Source organism: Pecten maximus, chromosome 4 (assembly GCF_902652985.1).
Source record: "Pecten maximus chromosome 4, xPecMax1.1, whole genome shotgun sequence".
NCBI classification, from domain to species: Eukaryota; Metazoa; Mollusca; class Bivalvia; order Pectinida; family Pectinidae; genus Pecten; species Pecten maximus.
This window is the reverse complement of record NC_047018.1, coordinates 33,049,045-33,067,455: the sequence shown is the minus strand read 5'-3', so window position 1 is coordinate 33,067,455 and position 18,411 is coordinate 33,049,045. Positions and strand designations below refer to the sequence as shown.

The window sequence follows — 18,411 nt, the reverse complement described above, 5'->3', positions numbered from 1 at the left end:
TAGATCAATTATTTAATTTTTACAATTATATTGATCAAAACATGTGTTAAATGCACCTGTATGTAATTCAATAAGAGTTCCTAATCAATCATAGCCATTATCCTGGTCTCGGTTAGCTTACACAGGTCGGAGCCGCCCAAGGTTAGATACATTTTGTATTGTTACCTATAATTATAAACACTTTTCTTATATTGTCGTACCTGGACCAGTTGTAAATTGTATTGGTCAAGGGTAGGGCTGTCTTTCTGTGTGTGGGAAGTCAAAGTCAGGCTCAGACGAATCCACGTATTCACGTATCTTAGGGACATTTCGCGCCAAGAATCATTTTAGCACAGAATACGCTCTCCCTTTCTGCCAGTCGAAGTTTATTTCTGAGAATTCATGGAGTTTTACCTTTTATGTTGGGTTTCTCTTCTTGTTAGATTTTCATCAATTTTCTTTTGCAGGTTGACTTGTGCTATCTTTTAATCTCTACCATTGAATACCTGCTTCTATCTTATTTTGATAAACCACCCTTCGGATCTAGTATATTATTTAATTAAGAGAAAGTTCGTAGAATGTGGTAAGACTTTAGATATAATACGCAAGTGTGGATATCGCCTTGTACATCTGTGTTATGGACTGAAGGAAACTATATATAATTCATCACACTACAACTACGACAGGAAATTCCAATCTTTACCTTCGGATCGCCAACACATTGTGCATATGATACATTGTGCTTATAATTAGATATATAATTTAGGAACACAAATGACGAAGGAAGACAACTTTTTGTCTCGTGCCCTAATCGGTCCTCGAGCTCCCAATCTACGACATCCAATCGCCTATCCAGAAATAACCGCAGCTTATACCGCTACGCCACATCCACGAACGCAGCTTATTAGCTGCAGGTATTCTGGCTTGGCGATTGGGTGACGTAGATCGTGCATGTATTATATCATATGTCATGTACAATTTTGTATGTAGTTCTCTACACTTCATATGTTTATGAGAATAAAATATTGTCATATCGCCATTGTCATTGAGTTCGAGGCCCGGTCAGGGCAAGAGTCAAAAAGTTGTCTTCCGTCGTCATTTGTGTTACAATATATACATACTGAACAAGAAATATCTTGAATAAACAACCAACAAAGTTCATGCATTATTGTAAATCGCAGATATAAATTGAAACGAAAAGCTAATCTAAAACCTCCGAAACAGCGGTTATGTCTCTGATCTTCAGGTTACGTAGTTCCGGTCATGGCATTATGGGAAGTTTGAACGCAAATTTGACCGACGATAAAAAGCTGATATTTGCATCAAACACGAATATGTTATTTATTTATAATTTTCGATACAGAGGGTCTGTGACCACAACTTGATCATCATGTTGATATTTCGATTCGCACTGAATTCGCATTATTTACTGAATACTTCTAACCAATCGTAAAAAAAATACTGCATTTACTTCGACATATAAGTGAAGTACACTTCAACATTTTCAACCAATCCCCAAATCGTAATTCATTTTGTTCTTACTGCATGAATTAGGTTTTGAAAATCGTACTTACCAAGATATAATATAAATAAAAATCGTATTTACCAAGATATAATATCAAAATCGCATTTGCCGAGATATAATATCAAAATCGTATTTGATTATGTGACCACTCTGTATTGAATGTACGCGCCACGTGTTCAGTGTCGGGTTTCTGTATCCTAAGACGAGGACAGTTACACATGTTACGCGAAATTCAAGTAAATACATCTAAATTTTATCCCCACACTGTAATTGATTTTAAAACGACTGCTGGAGTGCATTTATACCGCTGTTATTGGCGATGTTTACGTGTCTAGGTGACAAACACAATCCAATGTGTTTACACTTACATCACTGAGGAGCGCAATTTAGTAGGTCAAACGTAATTCTCGTTAATGCGTAAAATTAAGATTTACCCTCTTTTCGGAATTAGATGCAACGCGAAGGAAGGAAGCAAGCAAGGAAGGAAGCAAGCAAGCAAGCAAGCAAGCAAGCAAGGACATAGAAAATGGGATGGGAATTTTTTTTTCCCTGTGTATATCGCCACGTGATCATCCAGTGCCATTTTAAGGAGAGGTCTCCTTGTAGTAGTTGGTGACTACCTAGATGTGACTGCGGGGAAATCAACACTGACTGGCCATGGTTGTTCCAGTTTGAGAACCTCAGTTTCAGATTCTTTATAAGCTTAAGTTTTACAACTAATGCCTCAACATTACAAACACAAATATACATCGTCACACCACGTTGTATACATACACATCACAATTCAAAGTGTAGTACATACAATATCACACTGCTTTATAAATGGTTTTACGTACGATATACATTGTATTGCCATCGTTTCCCTGATTTTAATCTCATTGACTCGTCCTGATAGAGTGTCCATCACGCACTTTAAAGATATGTACTCTAAAGCTGTCGTGTGATTCTAAAACGGACAAAACAACATCAGGAAGTAGTCGAGATAGAGGCTCAGAAACACAATATGGACACACACATACGGATTAACTATTCTGGTCCATTACGTGGACAAGTACATTACAATGTGGTATAATTTCTGTCCTTGAGAGACAATAAATAAACGTATGTGACGTTTTTGGTCTGGACGTCCAGATGCCGCAGGCCCCATGCCTTGATAAGCTGAACAGATGGCGTCACTAGTCAGATGTCCGGTCCGTATTGAACGTGTATATGAAATTATATCAACACAATACCAAGCGTGGGATTGATGGAGACATATTTCTACTTGATTAGTAAAGCTATCGATCGGATGAAATGACAAGAGGACAACCGAATGTACACATCACGCGCGTTTGGGTCAATATGTCGTAGAGGAGTTATCGATTGAGTTATCGGCGGGAGGGTGGTAAATACGGGTACCAGCCACGTCAGGTCGAGGCTGTCTGGGGAGTGTGATCGATTAAAGTGTCGATTACGATGGTGACGTGAATGTCAATGATGTGCTCATACCCGTCCCGACAACCGACCGAGATCAGCTATCCCAGTATAATTCAATAACTAATATAAAACAGCGTCCTTACCATTGTCTACCTACGGTCTGTTCATCGATTCGTCTCCTGTTTTTTACTTTATCAAATATCTCAATGATATTATCTCAGGGATTCACGATATAATTTACATTTATGCGAATTTCTTCCACAAAGTTTACATCCATAGTCTACCCAAGGAGGAAGAAATATATTTCAATATCAAAACGGCTTGCGTATATAAAGATGTTGAATTAGTGCATTAACTGTTTAGATAAGTCAGTGTTATCTAATAACACAAAGGATTCCTCTCCCCCCCCCCCCCCATCACCACCACACCACCCTCACCCACACCCTTACCCTCACCCACACCCTCACCCTCACCCTCACCCTCACCCACACCTTCATCCTCACCCTCACCCACACCATTACCCTCACCGTCACCCAAACCTCACCCTCGCCCTCACCCACACCATTACCCTCACCCTCACCCACACCCTCACCCTCACCCTCACCCTCACCCTCACCCACACCTTCATCCTCACCCTCACCCACACCCTCACCCTCACCCACACCATTACCCTCACCCTCACCCTCACCCACACCCTCACCCTCACTCTCACCCTCACCCTCACCCTCACCCTCATCCTCACCCTCACCCACACCATTACCCTCACCGTCACCCAAACCCTCACCCTCGCCCTCACCCACACCCTCATCCTCACCCTCACCCACACCATTACCCTCACCCTCGCCCTCACCCACACCCACACCCTCGCCCTCACCCACACCCTCATCCTCCCCCAGCCACACCTCCCTACTTATCCCAACCCCAACCCATTCAATCCCTGTATATCGAGCATGTTTTTTGGGGGGGTTTTCAGGGGTTTTTTTCTGTTTTTTTTTTCTAGAACAACATAAAGCGCCCCCTTTCCTACCCCTGTCTCTTTATCACAATCATGTATATATAACATAGGTTATGTAAGACAAATTTTAAATGTATCTGCTTATATCTAGTGTTCGCTCAGTGATGGCAACACTAGCTATTCAGTTAATATGTCTCGTTTTCCTATCCCAATTACGCCATAAGCTATGATTTATCAGTTACCTGATTGATGACGGATCTGTACCTGCATATACAGGTGTAAAATTAGATGTCAGTACTCACATTTCGTGTAACAGGTAGGGATATTATATCTCTCAAGAAGTGCTAGCTATTTTTTTCCATCGTATATATATACGAGGTCGACCGTTCTATCTATCATCAGAAACCGACTCACTTTTTTCACATTTGGAATTAATCGTTAAACAAGCAAATAAAATATGAATCAGTGTGAAATTAAAATATCGCCAGAAAATAGTACCACAGATAGGCTTGTTCATGTAAATCTACCATTATCAACTGGATCGGACGAATACCAGCCTTCAACCGTCCGAAATATCGCCTTATATATATGGCCATATGGTGAAAAACCTTACCATTGGGACTAATATAGATTACATTATCACAGAGAAATACTTCTGTCTACCGGGTCATCATAACACAAATGTCTTCGTGCTTTGGTCGAATAAACTAAAGGTCATTCCAGAACTATAGGGCCTATAACGCGTCCTTGGACATAACATACACCTTCTCTCCTATATATCTGTGAAAATTACAGAAAGGCCTCAGAAAACAGGCACATGACATTAGATACTTCAAATTCAGCATTTTAGCGTGACATGTAGACAACATTATACATCTATCCGGATAATCTGTCCGGTTTTCAGCCCGCTCATTACCATCTACCTATTGTTCCGTTCAGGTATACCCCGTAACCCAACTCCTCGAGATAACATATTTTGTATACCTGGTTTTTCCCATATCAGGTATCCCCTGGTGTGTGACGTCACTAAAATGTTTAACTTTACCCAACCTTACTCATTGTAGTATGTGTATATTAAAGTCACAACACACGATAAAAATGTTCACGAAAAACGACATCAAGATCAACAACCAGGATATTTGTATATCTAGTACAGTGGACCCGCGATAATCCGGACGCCGATAGTCCGGAAAACTCACAGTCCGGACGGAAATGCACGGGAACGGATTTCCGTAACGTTATTTGTACTCACCAGTCCGGAAATTCGGATTCCGATTCCGGAAGCCCATTTTGGGAACGGAACGTACTTTTCATTAGTAAATTTCCCTCAATAATCCGGACGATTTTTTTCACCACGAGGAGAAAAAAATGTCGGGGCAAGTCACCCGTGTCGACAGCTGTACAAACTATCGCTTGACACTGTGCGTAGTCATAGCGACCGCTGCCAGGTCATAGCCCCGGGTGTTTACCTGTGTTACAATGTGTAGCTTTTGTTTTTATAACGGTACATTGCTTTTTCTCTACGACCTAAATGTTACAGAATTTATGCACAATAATACATTACGTGATACGATAATTAATTGATCTCAAATACATGTAATAAATTTATGATCGGTAATTAAACACGGATATCGGCTTGTAACACCGTTACGTGAAACGACGACTCATTGAAAGATGCATGTTATTAATTACATACAAATTTACGTATTAAGCAGTGATCACAAGAACTGGGTTGATTACACACAAATTAGTCAAAAGTCGTCTGATACTTAACTAAGCGTCACATTGTTAAGTGAATACGGGTTTAATAATTATCGGACATCTTGGGTAGTTCTCGCTGGTGTCGCGTACTTTTAAATAGATAGCTTGGGGTTTCTGGTACGTAAAAATCATAAAAAAACATGGACTGACGATAAGTTGTAAAATCCGGGTATTTTATTTAAGGTATTTAACGTTTGTAATTTCTACTTGTTTGTGAACCTCCGGGACGTGACACATGTGTGTTGTTTGTAGGTCACATATGCCCGCTATAAATAAAACAACTTTCACTTTACATGTTCTTTTAAAACATAGTTTATTTTTTTACTTTCTACAAAACAAGAATCATATCAGAAACATAAGTATATTTATTGTTAAAAAGTCTGACAATTAGACGTGTTTATGAAACGTCCCGAATTGTATATAATCAAGGGAGATAACTCTTACACGACAATTTTTTTGACCTGGTACACGAAATTCGGCAGTCCGGAAAACTCGTAATCCGGACGGTTTGAACTGGGAACGAAGGTGTTCGGATTATCGAGGGTCCACTGTACATGCATGTCTGATAAGCATCCTGTAAATTGCCAATACATTCGTAATTAAACCAACCTACCAATTGAATTTTTCACTCTTTATTGCATTTCCCTGGAAATTAAACATTTCTACAACGATAGAAACTAATGAACTCGGCATGCATGTGTACAGTTCACTTGAATTCGGATTCATTTCTCAAGCGAAAGATATCACGTGCCAAATACCATCACGCGCAGTCCTGGCGCAAACCCGTCTCGTGAGACACATCCAATTAAAACCCTAACACATTAATGGGTCGGGTAATTCACGTGCGAATTTACCGACCCTGCGGTTTTACATGATTCCCATTTAAAAGATAACTTTATTGCCATTTTTCATAACTTAAAATACTTAGGAAGGGTTTGAATCCCGAGATATTTGCTCAGCGTACAGAAGATAATGAAAAATGAGACAATAAGTTTGCTTATGCTTCCTCATACGCCTTAAACATTGATAACATTCATGCAACGACGTATAGTGTATCATAATGTTAACATTCGTTCAATCTATCGCGATGATAATATCAGTCAAGTGTATCAAGATGTTAACACCAGGAAATTGCATCATGATGACAATATCAGAAAAGTGTATTATGATGTTAAAATCAGAAAATTGTATCATTATGATAATATCAGGGAATTGTATCATGATGATAATATCAGGAAATTATATCATGATGATAATAACAGGAAATTATATCATGATGATAATATCAGAAAATTGTATCATTATGATAATATCAGGGAATTGTATCATGATGATAATATCAGGAAATTATATCATGATGATAATATCAGGAAATTATATCATGATGATAATAACAGGAAATTATATCATGATGATAATATCAGAAAATTGTATCATTATGATAATATCAGGGAATTGTATCATGATGATAATATCAGGAAATTATATCATGATGATAATATCAGGAAATTATATCATGATGATAATATCAGGAAAGTGTATCATGATGTTAATATCCATACAATATAGCATGATGATAATATCTGTAAATTATACCCTGATGATAATATCAGGAATGTGTATCATGATGATAATATCCGGAAATTTTATCATGATGTTAATATCCTTACAATATATCATGATGATAATATCCGTAAATCGTACCATGATATTATCCGTTAAATGTGTCTAAAAAGTAGAGCAGTAAACTTGAGTGCTTATACATTATTTTAATACAGTTTCTCAATAAAACACCAATCAAACCAGGGATACAGAAATAGTTCCATACAATTAGACAAAAACCAAGTGTTTGTGTACCTTAGACTGTACACACAACAAATAATATGTCTGACAAAGCTTCCATTCACTAGACCTTACCTATATTGTATATTACCAGCCTTTATAAAAACTTACGTATATAAATAATTGTTATTACTATATTTCTCATCATATATAATTAATGTATCGTCAGCACGCTAACTGACCTGCTAACACCTAAGGACTAACATATGTCGTGTTGTCGTAAGGCGCTTATAGGGTAACAAGTATGATACACACACATATGTATATATATATAGGTAGGCCTTGTAGCAACATCATGAACCAGATTTCAGAAACATCTGTCGAAATTCGATGACAAGGACACGGCCGGTGTGGTCGAGGAAGTAGTGTTATAGATGTAGAACTGTGCCACTGTGACATTGTGACTTCCATAAAGCACAGGGACATGGGAAGTTGTTAAGGCTTGATATATTACACAGCGGGTTGTCATGTTTTTACGGAATTAGAGGGGGCAAAGTGTTGGGGGAGGGGGGGGGGGGGGGGGGGAGAAAAATAATAATCTTAGAAATGAAAGCCAGTAAGTATACACTTGTTTGTGGTCCGTACGATACACGTCCGACATGGTCACATATGATAAAAAAAAGTTTATCGACCTCGTATGTAATATTCCATATCATCACTGATTACATTAGATCTTTCCCAGCGAGCTAGATTATTACATCAGCAATCGGAACTCTCCCTCTGACTGTCGGGAAGATAAAGAGCAGTTTCAATGAATTTCTAGATTAACGATGATATAGAGATGGATAAGAGCAGGTATTGATCAACGTCGATAATAAGATCACGTTTTTATCGCTTTTCATTAGCACATCCTTGTTAACGGTGCTAGTTTATGTGTGGGTTCATATCACTGTTCATCAACACAGGTAAACACTAGTTCATGTATAAGTCCCACTGTTCATTCCCACAGGTAATCACTAGCTCATGTGTCTCACTGTTCATCAACACAGGTTAACACTAGTTCATGTGTCTCACTGTTCATCAACACAGGTTAACACTAGTTCATGTGTCTCACTGTTCATCAACACAGGTTAACACTAGTTCATGTGTCTCACTGTTCATCAACACAGGTTAACACTAGTTCATGTGTCTCACTGTTCATCAACACAGGTAAACACTAGCTCATGTGTCTCACTGTTCATCAACACAGGTAAACACTAGTTCATGTATACGTCTCACTGCTCATCAACACAGGTAAACACTAGTTCATGTGTCTCACTGTTCATCAACACAGGTAAACACTAGTTCATGTGTCTTACTGTTCATCATCACAGGTAAACACTAGTTCATGTGTTTCACTGTTCATCATCACAGGTAAACACTAGTTCATGTGTCTCACTGTTCATCATCACAGGTAAACACTAGTTCATGTGTTTCACTGTCCATCATCACAGGTAAACACTAGCTCATGTGTCTCACTGTTCATCAACACAGGTAAACACTAGTTCATGTATAAGTCTCACTGTTCATCATCAAATGTAACACTAGTTCATGTGTCTCACTCTTCATCATCACAGATAAACACTAGTTCATGTGTCCCAATCTTCATCATCAAAGGTAAATACTAGTTCATGTATAAATCTCACTGTTCGTCATCATATGTGACACTAGTTCATGTATAAGTCTCACTTGTCATAAGTGCATGTACGTGTTAACACCTGTATAGGTAAACACGAGTACATGTGTGTGTCTTACTTATCATTGGTACATGCACATGTTAACAACTGTATAGGTAAACACGGGTACATGTGTGTGTCTTACTTATCATTGGTACATGTACATGTTATCACCTGTATAGGTAAACACGAGTACATGTGTGTGTCTTACTTATCATTGGTACATGTACGTGTTAACACCTGTATAGGTAAACACGAGTACATGTAAACAATAACATATATAAAACATCTGGCGAAAGAAAATGTTCAACGGCGAAATCGTGACTGAAGAAGACTGTATGTCAACGGAAGTACTACATCATACATGTAATACATGTAATTGTATATATAGATGTGTGTGTGTGACAGTATAGAAGTCGAAAACTGCTGGGCAAAACATTGACTAGACAGGCCAGTGGATAACTAGGGGGTATAACATCTTCTCTCGAGGCCAAATTTGAGGTTTTGTACGTAGTAACACGATATTTTCGTAAATAAACCTTCCCGACCCTCTGTCTTTTCATGAAGTTCAATCCCTTTTTACCTGCCTATCTACGGATTTCCCAATGAGGTATAATAGTACAACATTTCTCTTGTCATTTTCTAGTTCGTGTGTACCTGAAATGTTGGCGGGAACTGGAGATTCTGAGGCTGATGAAATGACTAGACATATTCCTGACTACACGGCATTAGAACTGATGAAAAGCACTAACAGGTAATTCCGGCTTATTACACACGAGGAGTTGTCACATCTCGCTGTATATCAACCCACTATTCTCTAAGTTGTTGGCATACGTAAGTTTTTTCGTGACATAAACATGGAAAATTTCTGAGGAGTTGTATTAAGATGTTCGCAGATGTCATAGTCTATGTACATGTATAAAAAATATCTCAACAAAATGAATGAAAATTCGGATTTGAACATACGTAAAATAAATTATATATAACCATGCATGCAAAAAATGGCATTCATACAAATATTGTATTTCGACACATACACACGACCACATACAAACAACAGTACTAACAGTACAACAATGACGTGTGTAAAATACTGCCCAAGACATAAGCATAAACATAAGTAATAAAGATAGTAATAAAAGCGCCCTACTAGAGCATTTTATTGTCTCACATTTCTGTGTCAAGTAGTAGGGTCAGGGGTCAAGGAGAAAAAAAATCTGCCAAGCAATAAAATAATTAAACAACAGGTGTAATAAACCTACCTGTGTCTCCATCTCTGTCGGTTGAATTTCTTCCTCAAAGCCATCAGGTGTATTTTCTTTAGCTCCCATACTTTATCACAGTAATATCACATAATCCACAATATGAAGAAAACACTTTTGAAGAGAAAACGCAAAACAAAACACAATTTTAATCCATATTTGGCGTTGCCCGTTCTGGTAAGGTATATACATGTACCTGTGACAGGTCCCGCTAGATTACGTCTCGTACACCTGAGATACCTGTCGATATTCAACCGACATAGTATTTAATTAAAGTCCACATCAAGCTTTTATATTACCAGGCATTTAGAACTGAAGAATCAATCGCCACCATGCACGCTATGTACAGGCCATTTTTATATACACTCAAATAGAAGCTCACAAGTTTTAATTGTAATCACGGTACACAACTATAATACATATATCCTTGGAATCACTAACAGAACACGGTACACATATGTCTTTATAATGGGCACACGTGTAGTTAGGGCTCGCGTGGCTAGTTCTGTAAGGAATGCATACGTGTGCACTGACAGTAGTAACCACTCATTGTGTTGTAGTCAATGTACTACTTGTAGTAAGGCATAGCATATATATATATATATATACCTATAGCAAACACAATCACAAGTCTACCTTTGTTATTCAGGGGACATAACTCCAAATCTCAACGTCAATCTCTAGCGACAAAATATAAATGCACGTAGAAATCAATTAACAGTATATAGCAGTGTTTTCCGTGGTTCCGTTCTTTCTGTCATTAGCTGACGAATGAATGTAGAGTTAAGAATCCGATAGACTGTACTGTCCATACAGACCCGCCCAAACCTTGTCCAATGGAGCAAGTATAGTCCTCGAATTGTAATTTACAGTAGCGCTGACCCATACAGACGCCGTTACTTTGTATCTACCTACGAGTCTCTTACAAATGAGACTATCAATTGACATGCATCAATAACTATTGTGCATATTAAAGGCACAAGCGGCTGCTGAAGCTGCGCGCTAAATCTATAGGCGGGCGTACCACAGACATCTGTGATCCCTAGGGGTCTGGGGCTATTATGTGAGTAAGGTCAGAGGTCATGAAAGGTATGGTCTCTCACGCACCTGCAAGTCTGAACAGCGCGTGCTACAGGACGATTGATAATAAATCTGATATTCGTCCCATTATCTGAGTAACGAAACGCACGTGCGAGTATATCTATATATGTTTATATCACGCGCCGACTCCAGATTGTGAAAACCCATCAAACTATTGAACAGTCGTTGTCTATATATAAGATACACATGTGCGAATTCTCAAAACACATAAATAGGAATCTATTGTGAACATAGCCGGCGAAAAAAACGATATCTCAGCCAGTGCATAGCAGTTCGTTGTTTTATACTATGGCTCGTGAGTAAGTTATCGTTCTACACGTTACGACAGACAAAGGAATTAAGTTTATGCCATTTCAGCTGGTGTGTATTCGAGGCAGTTGGCTTGTGAGTAGAAATTGGTTTCTGTGGTGTAACTTTCAGATCAAAAGTTTAGGTTTCACATAAAATAATTCGGTATGGTGTACCGCTTGGGTAATGTAAGCTCTATTTAAAACCCAAATTCTTGAAGAAATCCTCACGGAAAACTGTTGCCAGGGATACAGAGAGTAAGAATTCCACGGCAAATAAACCCAATTTCTGAAGTTTTATATATGAAAGTCCAAATATAGTTTGTTTCTTTTAAAACAAATCATTCGTTTGAATAATACATTACTTCGTATAGCAAAAAGTGCGATTTAGGGTACAATTTTGTTTTTATAGATTTATGAAATTCACCAAATGAATGACTCTTAATGTCTTCAGTGAACATGTCCAATTAAAAATCGACAAATTCTACCATCGGACACTGCACGATGTTAGAGCTGTACAGTAACAACCAGTGTCATATGAGGACGGGAGTTTTGTACGAGTACAGAGTTTTGTATGAGGACGTGAGTTTTGTACGAGGACGTGAGTTTTGTACGAGGACGGGAGTTTTGTATGAGGACGGGATTTTGTACGAGGACGGGAGTTTTGTAAGAGGATAGTAGTTGTGTATGTTTTAATTGGGTTCACGAGGTGACAGTCATCATTTACATAAATGATACGTGAACCAGAAAGATAAAATGTTTATCTAGCTCGCGATCGACCGAATATCTAGTTAATCGTGACAAATTGATACATTATTCATTGATTAATTGTATCACATGTCTAATGCATTATGCAATGGAACTCACTACATATCTCGTGACGGCACAACGCCGGGTTGGTACAAGTCCATGAGAAAAGCGAATGTTCGAATAAAGCGAATATTCGCAAATACTATTGATACATACAAATGTATCATGTAGGTGTCAGAAATGTTGAATTCAATCATATTTCATTTGTGATTGATAAAGCCGAACATACCACAGACTTGTGATAATCTATGTTCGTGGACGTACATACCGATTTGATTACTGTTGGGAGCGAAACATCCGCTATACTTAGAACTGGTGCTGTCGAGGTTAATTACATGTACGGACACAGGTGTGGGTATGGATATAATCATTATTATTTGGTCATCTAAACGCTTGTTCGTTATAAACAATTAGTACGGAATCGGTCACTTGATATGGAGTAAAGGGCAACATTGGTATTCTCACCATTCCAAGGATAAAGGACTCTGATAAAGTCGAGAAAATTCAAAGGTTGTGAACTTTTTTTTAAAATTTGACCTGTAATAAACTTGCTGACAAGTTTTTCAAGTCATGAAACACACGTTGCCATTGGCAATAAAAAGGTTGAAGACGTTTTGTATAGGTCTTGTCTCGTGCAACCAGACGCTTGATTACTACGCATTTTTGTGTGGCCCAGCATGTGCTGTCAACAAGGGTTTGTTTGAACGAGACTAGAAATTATCAGTAACTATTGGTAACGGTGGTGTCGGAGAGGTCTTTAAACAGAGTGATGGAGCGACGATGGACTCTGGCCCTTGTGTCCATCAGTCGGGCAGGTAATTAGGCCTGACGCTCAGTATTTACACTCTCATCAGCACGTGGGAGGGGGTGGAAAGATTCCTGACATAGCCTCGCGTGAAAGCCACGTGCGGTGCACCACAAGACCACAGGGGTCCTCTGAGGACGACAGGGGTTTCACATCGGGTTCAGCTAAGGACTAACAATCTCATATGGTAATGTAAACGATTCTCTATGCGTTCACTAACGACCTATAATATGTTTTTCAACTTGTGTTTGTAAATCATGTCCAGCCGGATAGTTTTGTTTGAAAATGTGCCCTTTACGTTATATATCATAATTAACTAAGATCAAATCATCCAGCGGTATTATTTATCAAAATGACCAATCAAGATAGCAGATTTAAAGAAGTGTCGAGAGAAACGCCTCCACTTGACCCTTGACCTTGGAGTGAGGATACTAGTATATGCTACTCAACATTTCACATTTCCCTCTAGAGCAGAATCTAACATCCAGCAATGATCCAACTAAATAAATCATAATATTAAAAAAGCAAAACTATCAGCACGGTAGCGCAGTGGGTAGTGGATAACGGATACAATGGAAGACGCCCGGAGTTCGATTCCGCAATCGGACGTCAGAATGTGTGAGTCATCCTCCTGCAAATTAACGTATTCAACATTTTTAAAATCCTGACTTTCATTTCTCTCGTAAGTTCTAGTATTCCGGTGAAGTTTAGAGTGACTGACGAAACGTCGATAAATGCAAGGATATTAAAATTTCTATATCTGGTATTCAAGAATTTCCTAGTTTTCTGGGAGAGAACGTGGCTGAAACTTTGACTTTACGCTCTATAGTATACCATTGTTTACAATATGTCCGCCAATTCCTGTATATACTGACTGGCCGTTAGCGACGCTGTAATGTCCGGTCTGACCGTCAAAGTCTAGTTTTATTGCCGTGTTGTTCGTCTGTAGAGACCCATATAACGACTTTTGTATAGGCCATCTCTGTGTGTTTCTTTCTTCCTAATACACCTCACAGGGCCGCTCTACGATTACCCAGACAGTAATCATATGTTTACAATTACGACAATAGGGGATATTATCGATTTAGTAGGAGTTATTCCCCCTTAGTGAGGATGTCGGCCATTAATCAGTCTCATTAACTACATGGGGTCTTCACAAAAAGGTAGCATGTGAAAATATTTAGGGAAGTTCTAATCACAGATTTTGTGTTATAAAGTCCTTATTCACGTCAATCAATACCAAATGGATAAATAAATAAAAGATAATAATATGTTAATAGACAGTCTGTTGGTTACGCTGGACCCATTTTATTTTGTCTTGTTTTTGTTTTTGTGAGTGTTTTTTCCCCCCTACTTTCTTCCTCACAAGTCATCTTGCATGTGATGTGTGCGATTTATCCACCTTTCATTAATTTTTGTAATAGAATAGTATTATTGTGTATCTTTCATTTATCAAATTAAAATTAACAGGAAAAACGAATTTGTTTAAAGCTCGTAATAGATGGATATGTACGTCATCCTAACAAGGCAGCATACATCCTTAAGTAAGTCGTATGTTTTTTTCCGTAATTGAAAAATCACTCCTGTCTCATAGTCAATCAACAGAATGGTAATATGGGCACTTAGGAAGAATCTAAAAGGGAAAACGATAGAAAGGAGTGGCTCAACAACTAAACCCTCTTAAATCCTCTTTATGTTCTTAAATGCACGACTGTGGAACACACATCGACCACAATACAATGATTGCTAAGCGACTCATTTGGCTTGCGACTGGTGCGTGCTAAAAACCTTCGATTATCCTCGAATTTTATCATAGAAACTGCAATAACCAAATGGAATTATATTTATCCTTGCTTGTTCTCAACTCTCTATATAAATGTCCTGATGTAAGTCTGACAAAGATCCTTATAAAACTGTAACAAACAAAGAATCTTGTCTGATGGATTTTCCAGATTTATTGACGATGTCTTTGTTCTGAGAATTAAAAGAGAAGTTTAAATTTCAAGTAACATCTAACAAACCAAGGACAACAAAGCTTTGGTACAAAAAAGAGGAGAGAAAAAAACCGACGAAAAAAACTTGGATAACGAATGTGTGTACGTACATTATAAAATGTTTAAAAATACATCCTTCACACAGTCTGTATATATTTTTGCAAAGAAACTGTTAGGGTCAAAGATTAGGTGCACAGTTCCCATCATAATGGTGTCTTGTTATTACAGGTAATTGTGTAACGATATTTATCTAACCTTGCTTTATGAAAACCATCTTATGGTAGATTGTTTTCACGTGCCACAATCCAGATCGCTATCGTTGCACCAGCGCTGTGCACGTGCAGTACATGTACGCATCAGAGTAGACAGTGCTCTAGTACCAACACAACTTGTACCAATTAGTACACACATGGTACATCCCACTCTGTGCGACATACCACAACTACTCCTCCCCGTTCCCCCGTCTCCCCCCTCCCCGTCCCCCCGTCCCCCCCTCCCCAGCTCCTCCTCCCCCCCTTCCCCCCCCCCCCCCCCCCCCCCCCCCTCGTCATTGTTAACATCTATGTGGATATACCTTTCTTCTTTCCATGTTTCGACCATAAAATATAAATGTTTAAGTCAAATCCTAACATTATTTTATTCATCCCTTTTCCTTCATTCTATCGTGATTAAATAAAGGGAGGTTACTCTAGTAAAAGTAAACTGTTTTCCTTGATCTCTATGAAAATGTCAATCTTCATGGCTGTCGTCCTCGTGCAGGCATCCTCCTGACACCCACCCCCCTTACCCAACATAACCCCCATCCAACCCCCACTCCAAACATATCAACCCTTAAACCCAAATGGCAGACCGTGATAGAACACCATCATGCCTTTAAAATGATTTCACTATTAACATTCTGTGTGTTCGTGTACGTTGCAGAAACTAAAAAATACAAATATCAGAAAATAAAGAGGAGTGACGTGATTTAAGTACATCTCGGTTAATTAATTATTTCCTGTATAGGTTGGAGTTGAAGTTGATTACAGCCGAGTATCATTAAATAATAGATTGTGTGGATATCATTTTATCTTAATAGATCCGTAGGAAGCTTCTAATGTCACAGTACCACCGTAACCGACTCTTAACTGATGGCTCGCCATTCTCTTGACTTGTCCGTTTGGTTTTCTTAACAAAAAAATCTAATCTTATTCGACACTGCAGTACATTTGCACTTCAATATTTAAGATTAAATTCCGATAGACTGTCTTGGTTTTTATAATTTAGAATCAAATGAATCATTATTACAGGCTATTAAACATTTATTTCAATTAGATTTATTGCAACGGCTTCCCCAATACGACCCAGGGTTGTAACGTCAGGTTAAAAGAGACTAAAATTACACCAAAATTTAAATTGATTTCCTGGGATTAATGGCAAAGAAAATTTAACTTGCTAATTGCAGATTCGGCAAGTCAATCTTCTTCCCTTTTTCATCCCTTACATTTAGTGATAAAGAGGAAGGAAATCAATTTAAATTTCCTCATTGTGTGCGCCTTCCTCCAAGCAACCGAGTGCAGTTTGACTGTCAGTGATCAGTCTTAGTATAATTCTAGGTTCCGGATGTAGTCGATTCTATTTTTATCCAACCGGATTGAGTTTTATTTTGTCGGTCTATTTAAGTTATACATTTCTTACGTAAAAATCAATACCGAAATAACATAGCATTTTTTTCCTTTGAAATTCATTTAGTTAGACTACTTGTAAGTCTCAACAAGGTTGTTTGGTTTGTTGTGTTTTAACGTCCTATTTCGTGAATTCATTAATTTGCATAAAAGTACATGCAAAATAATTGCTATAAAGTTCGATCTCCAATGTAAATTTCAGAAGATATTACAAAATGGAGAAATGATTGACCTGTTTTATTGCATTTCGCTGTCTTAGGGAGGCGACTAATGTGACATCATCACACGTTTCCTTCTCTGTATACCTGAGGTAAGTCACCCGATAGATTCTATAAACTTAACGGTGGTATGGTACCCATGGTGACCGTACCCGTCGTTTTAAGTTAAGCCATATACATGTTAAATGAACGGTCACTTTAAAGAAACGCATCCATACACCATATGAGAAATTTACAACGCGAACATTTCACTGACACCCGAAAAACCTTATGAAAATAAAAATGTATGCGCCCGGAGATTCACAAAAATACCCAACTCTTGGAAAGTGTTGACGCAAAAAGCATACTCGCCACAAAATAAAAGGTTAAGAGAGACAAAACGCAATAATTTCCAAACTGCCAACATTTTGTGAGTCATGAATTGAAAGAAAAATGTTTAATGAATTATAAAAAGGGAACAAAAAAGATGTCCACCCATCTTTTGCGTAAAACGTCAATTATCATCGTTTGAGTGCAAAATCGACTTCTGTGATACTTGAACAGAAGGCGATACCACTGTTATCCATCCCACCCTTGAACCCGATACCATGCCATCCCACCCCTACACCCTATACCATCCCATCCCACCTCTACACCCTATACCATCCCATTCCCAACCCCTACACCCGATACCATGCCATCCCACCCTACACCCTATACCATGCCATCCCATCCCTACACCCGATACCATGTCATCCCACCCCTACACCCTATACCATGCCATCCCACCCCTACACCCTATACCCATCCCCATCCCACCTCTACACCCTATACCATCCCATCCCACCCCTACACCCTATACCCTCCCATCCCACCCCTACACCCTATACCATGCCATCCCACCCCTACACCCTATACCATGCCATCCCACCCCTACACCCTATACCGTACCATCCCACCCCTACACCCTATACCATGCCATCCCACCCCTACACCCTATACCATGTCCATCCCACCCCTACACCCTATACCATCCCATCCCACCCCTACACCCTATACCATGCCATCCCACCCCTACACCCTATACCATGCCATCCCACCCCTACACCCTATACCATGCCATCCCACCCCTACACCCTATACCATCCATCCCACCCC

At 38.8% G+C, this 18,411-nt stretch overlaps 1 protein-coding gene and 1 long non-coding RNA gene across 2 annotated transcripts in view; one reads left to right on the top strand and one right to left on the bottom strand.

The window, feature by feature from the left end:
* The window catches only part of LOC117325882 (tetraspanin-18-like), a 106,095-nt gene extending 95,018 nt beyond the window's left edge, over positions 1-11,077 (bottom strand). Inside the window, exon 1 of the mRNA XM_033882381.1 lies at positions 10,396-11,077. Coding sequence (XP_033738272.1) covers positions 10,396-10,464 — 69 coding nt within the window. The 5' untranslated portion in view covers positions 10,465-11,077. The remainder of the gene's footprint in view (positions 1-10,395) is intronic.
* The window catches only part of LOC117325884, a 45,879-nt gene continuing 36,752 nt past the window's right edge, over positions 9,285-18,411 (top strand). Inside the window, exons 1-2 of the long non-coding RNA XR_004532388.1 lie at positions 9,285-9,639; positions 9,780-9,887. This is a non-coding gene — a long non-coding RNA (uncharacterized LOC117325884). The remainder of the gene's footprint in view (positions 9,640-9,779; positions 9,888-18,411) is intronic.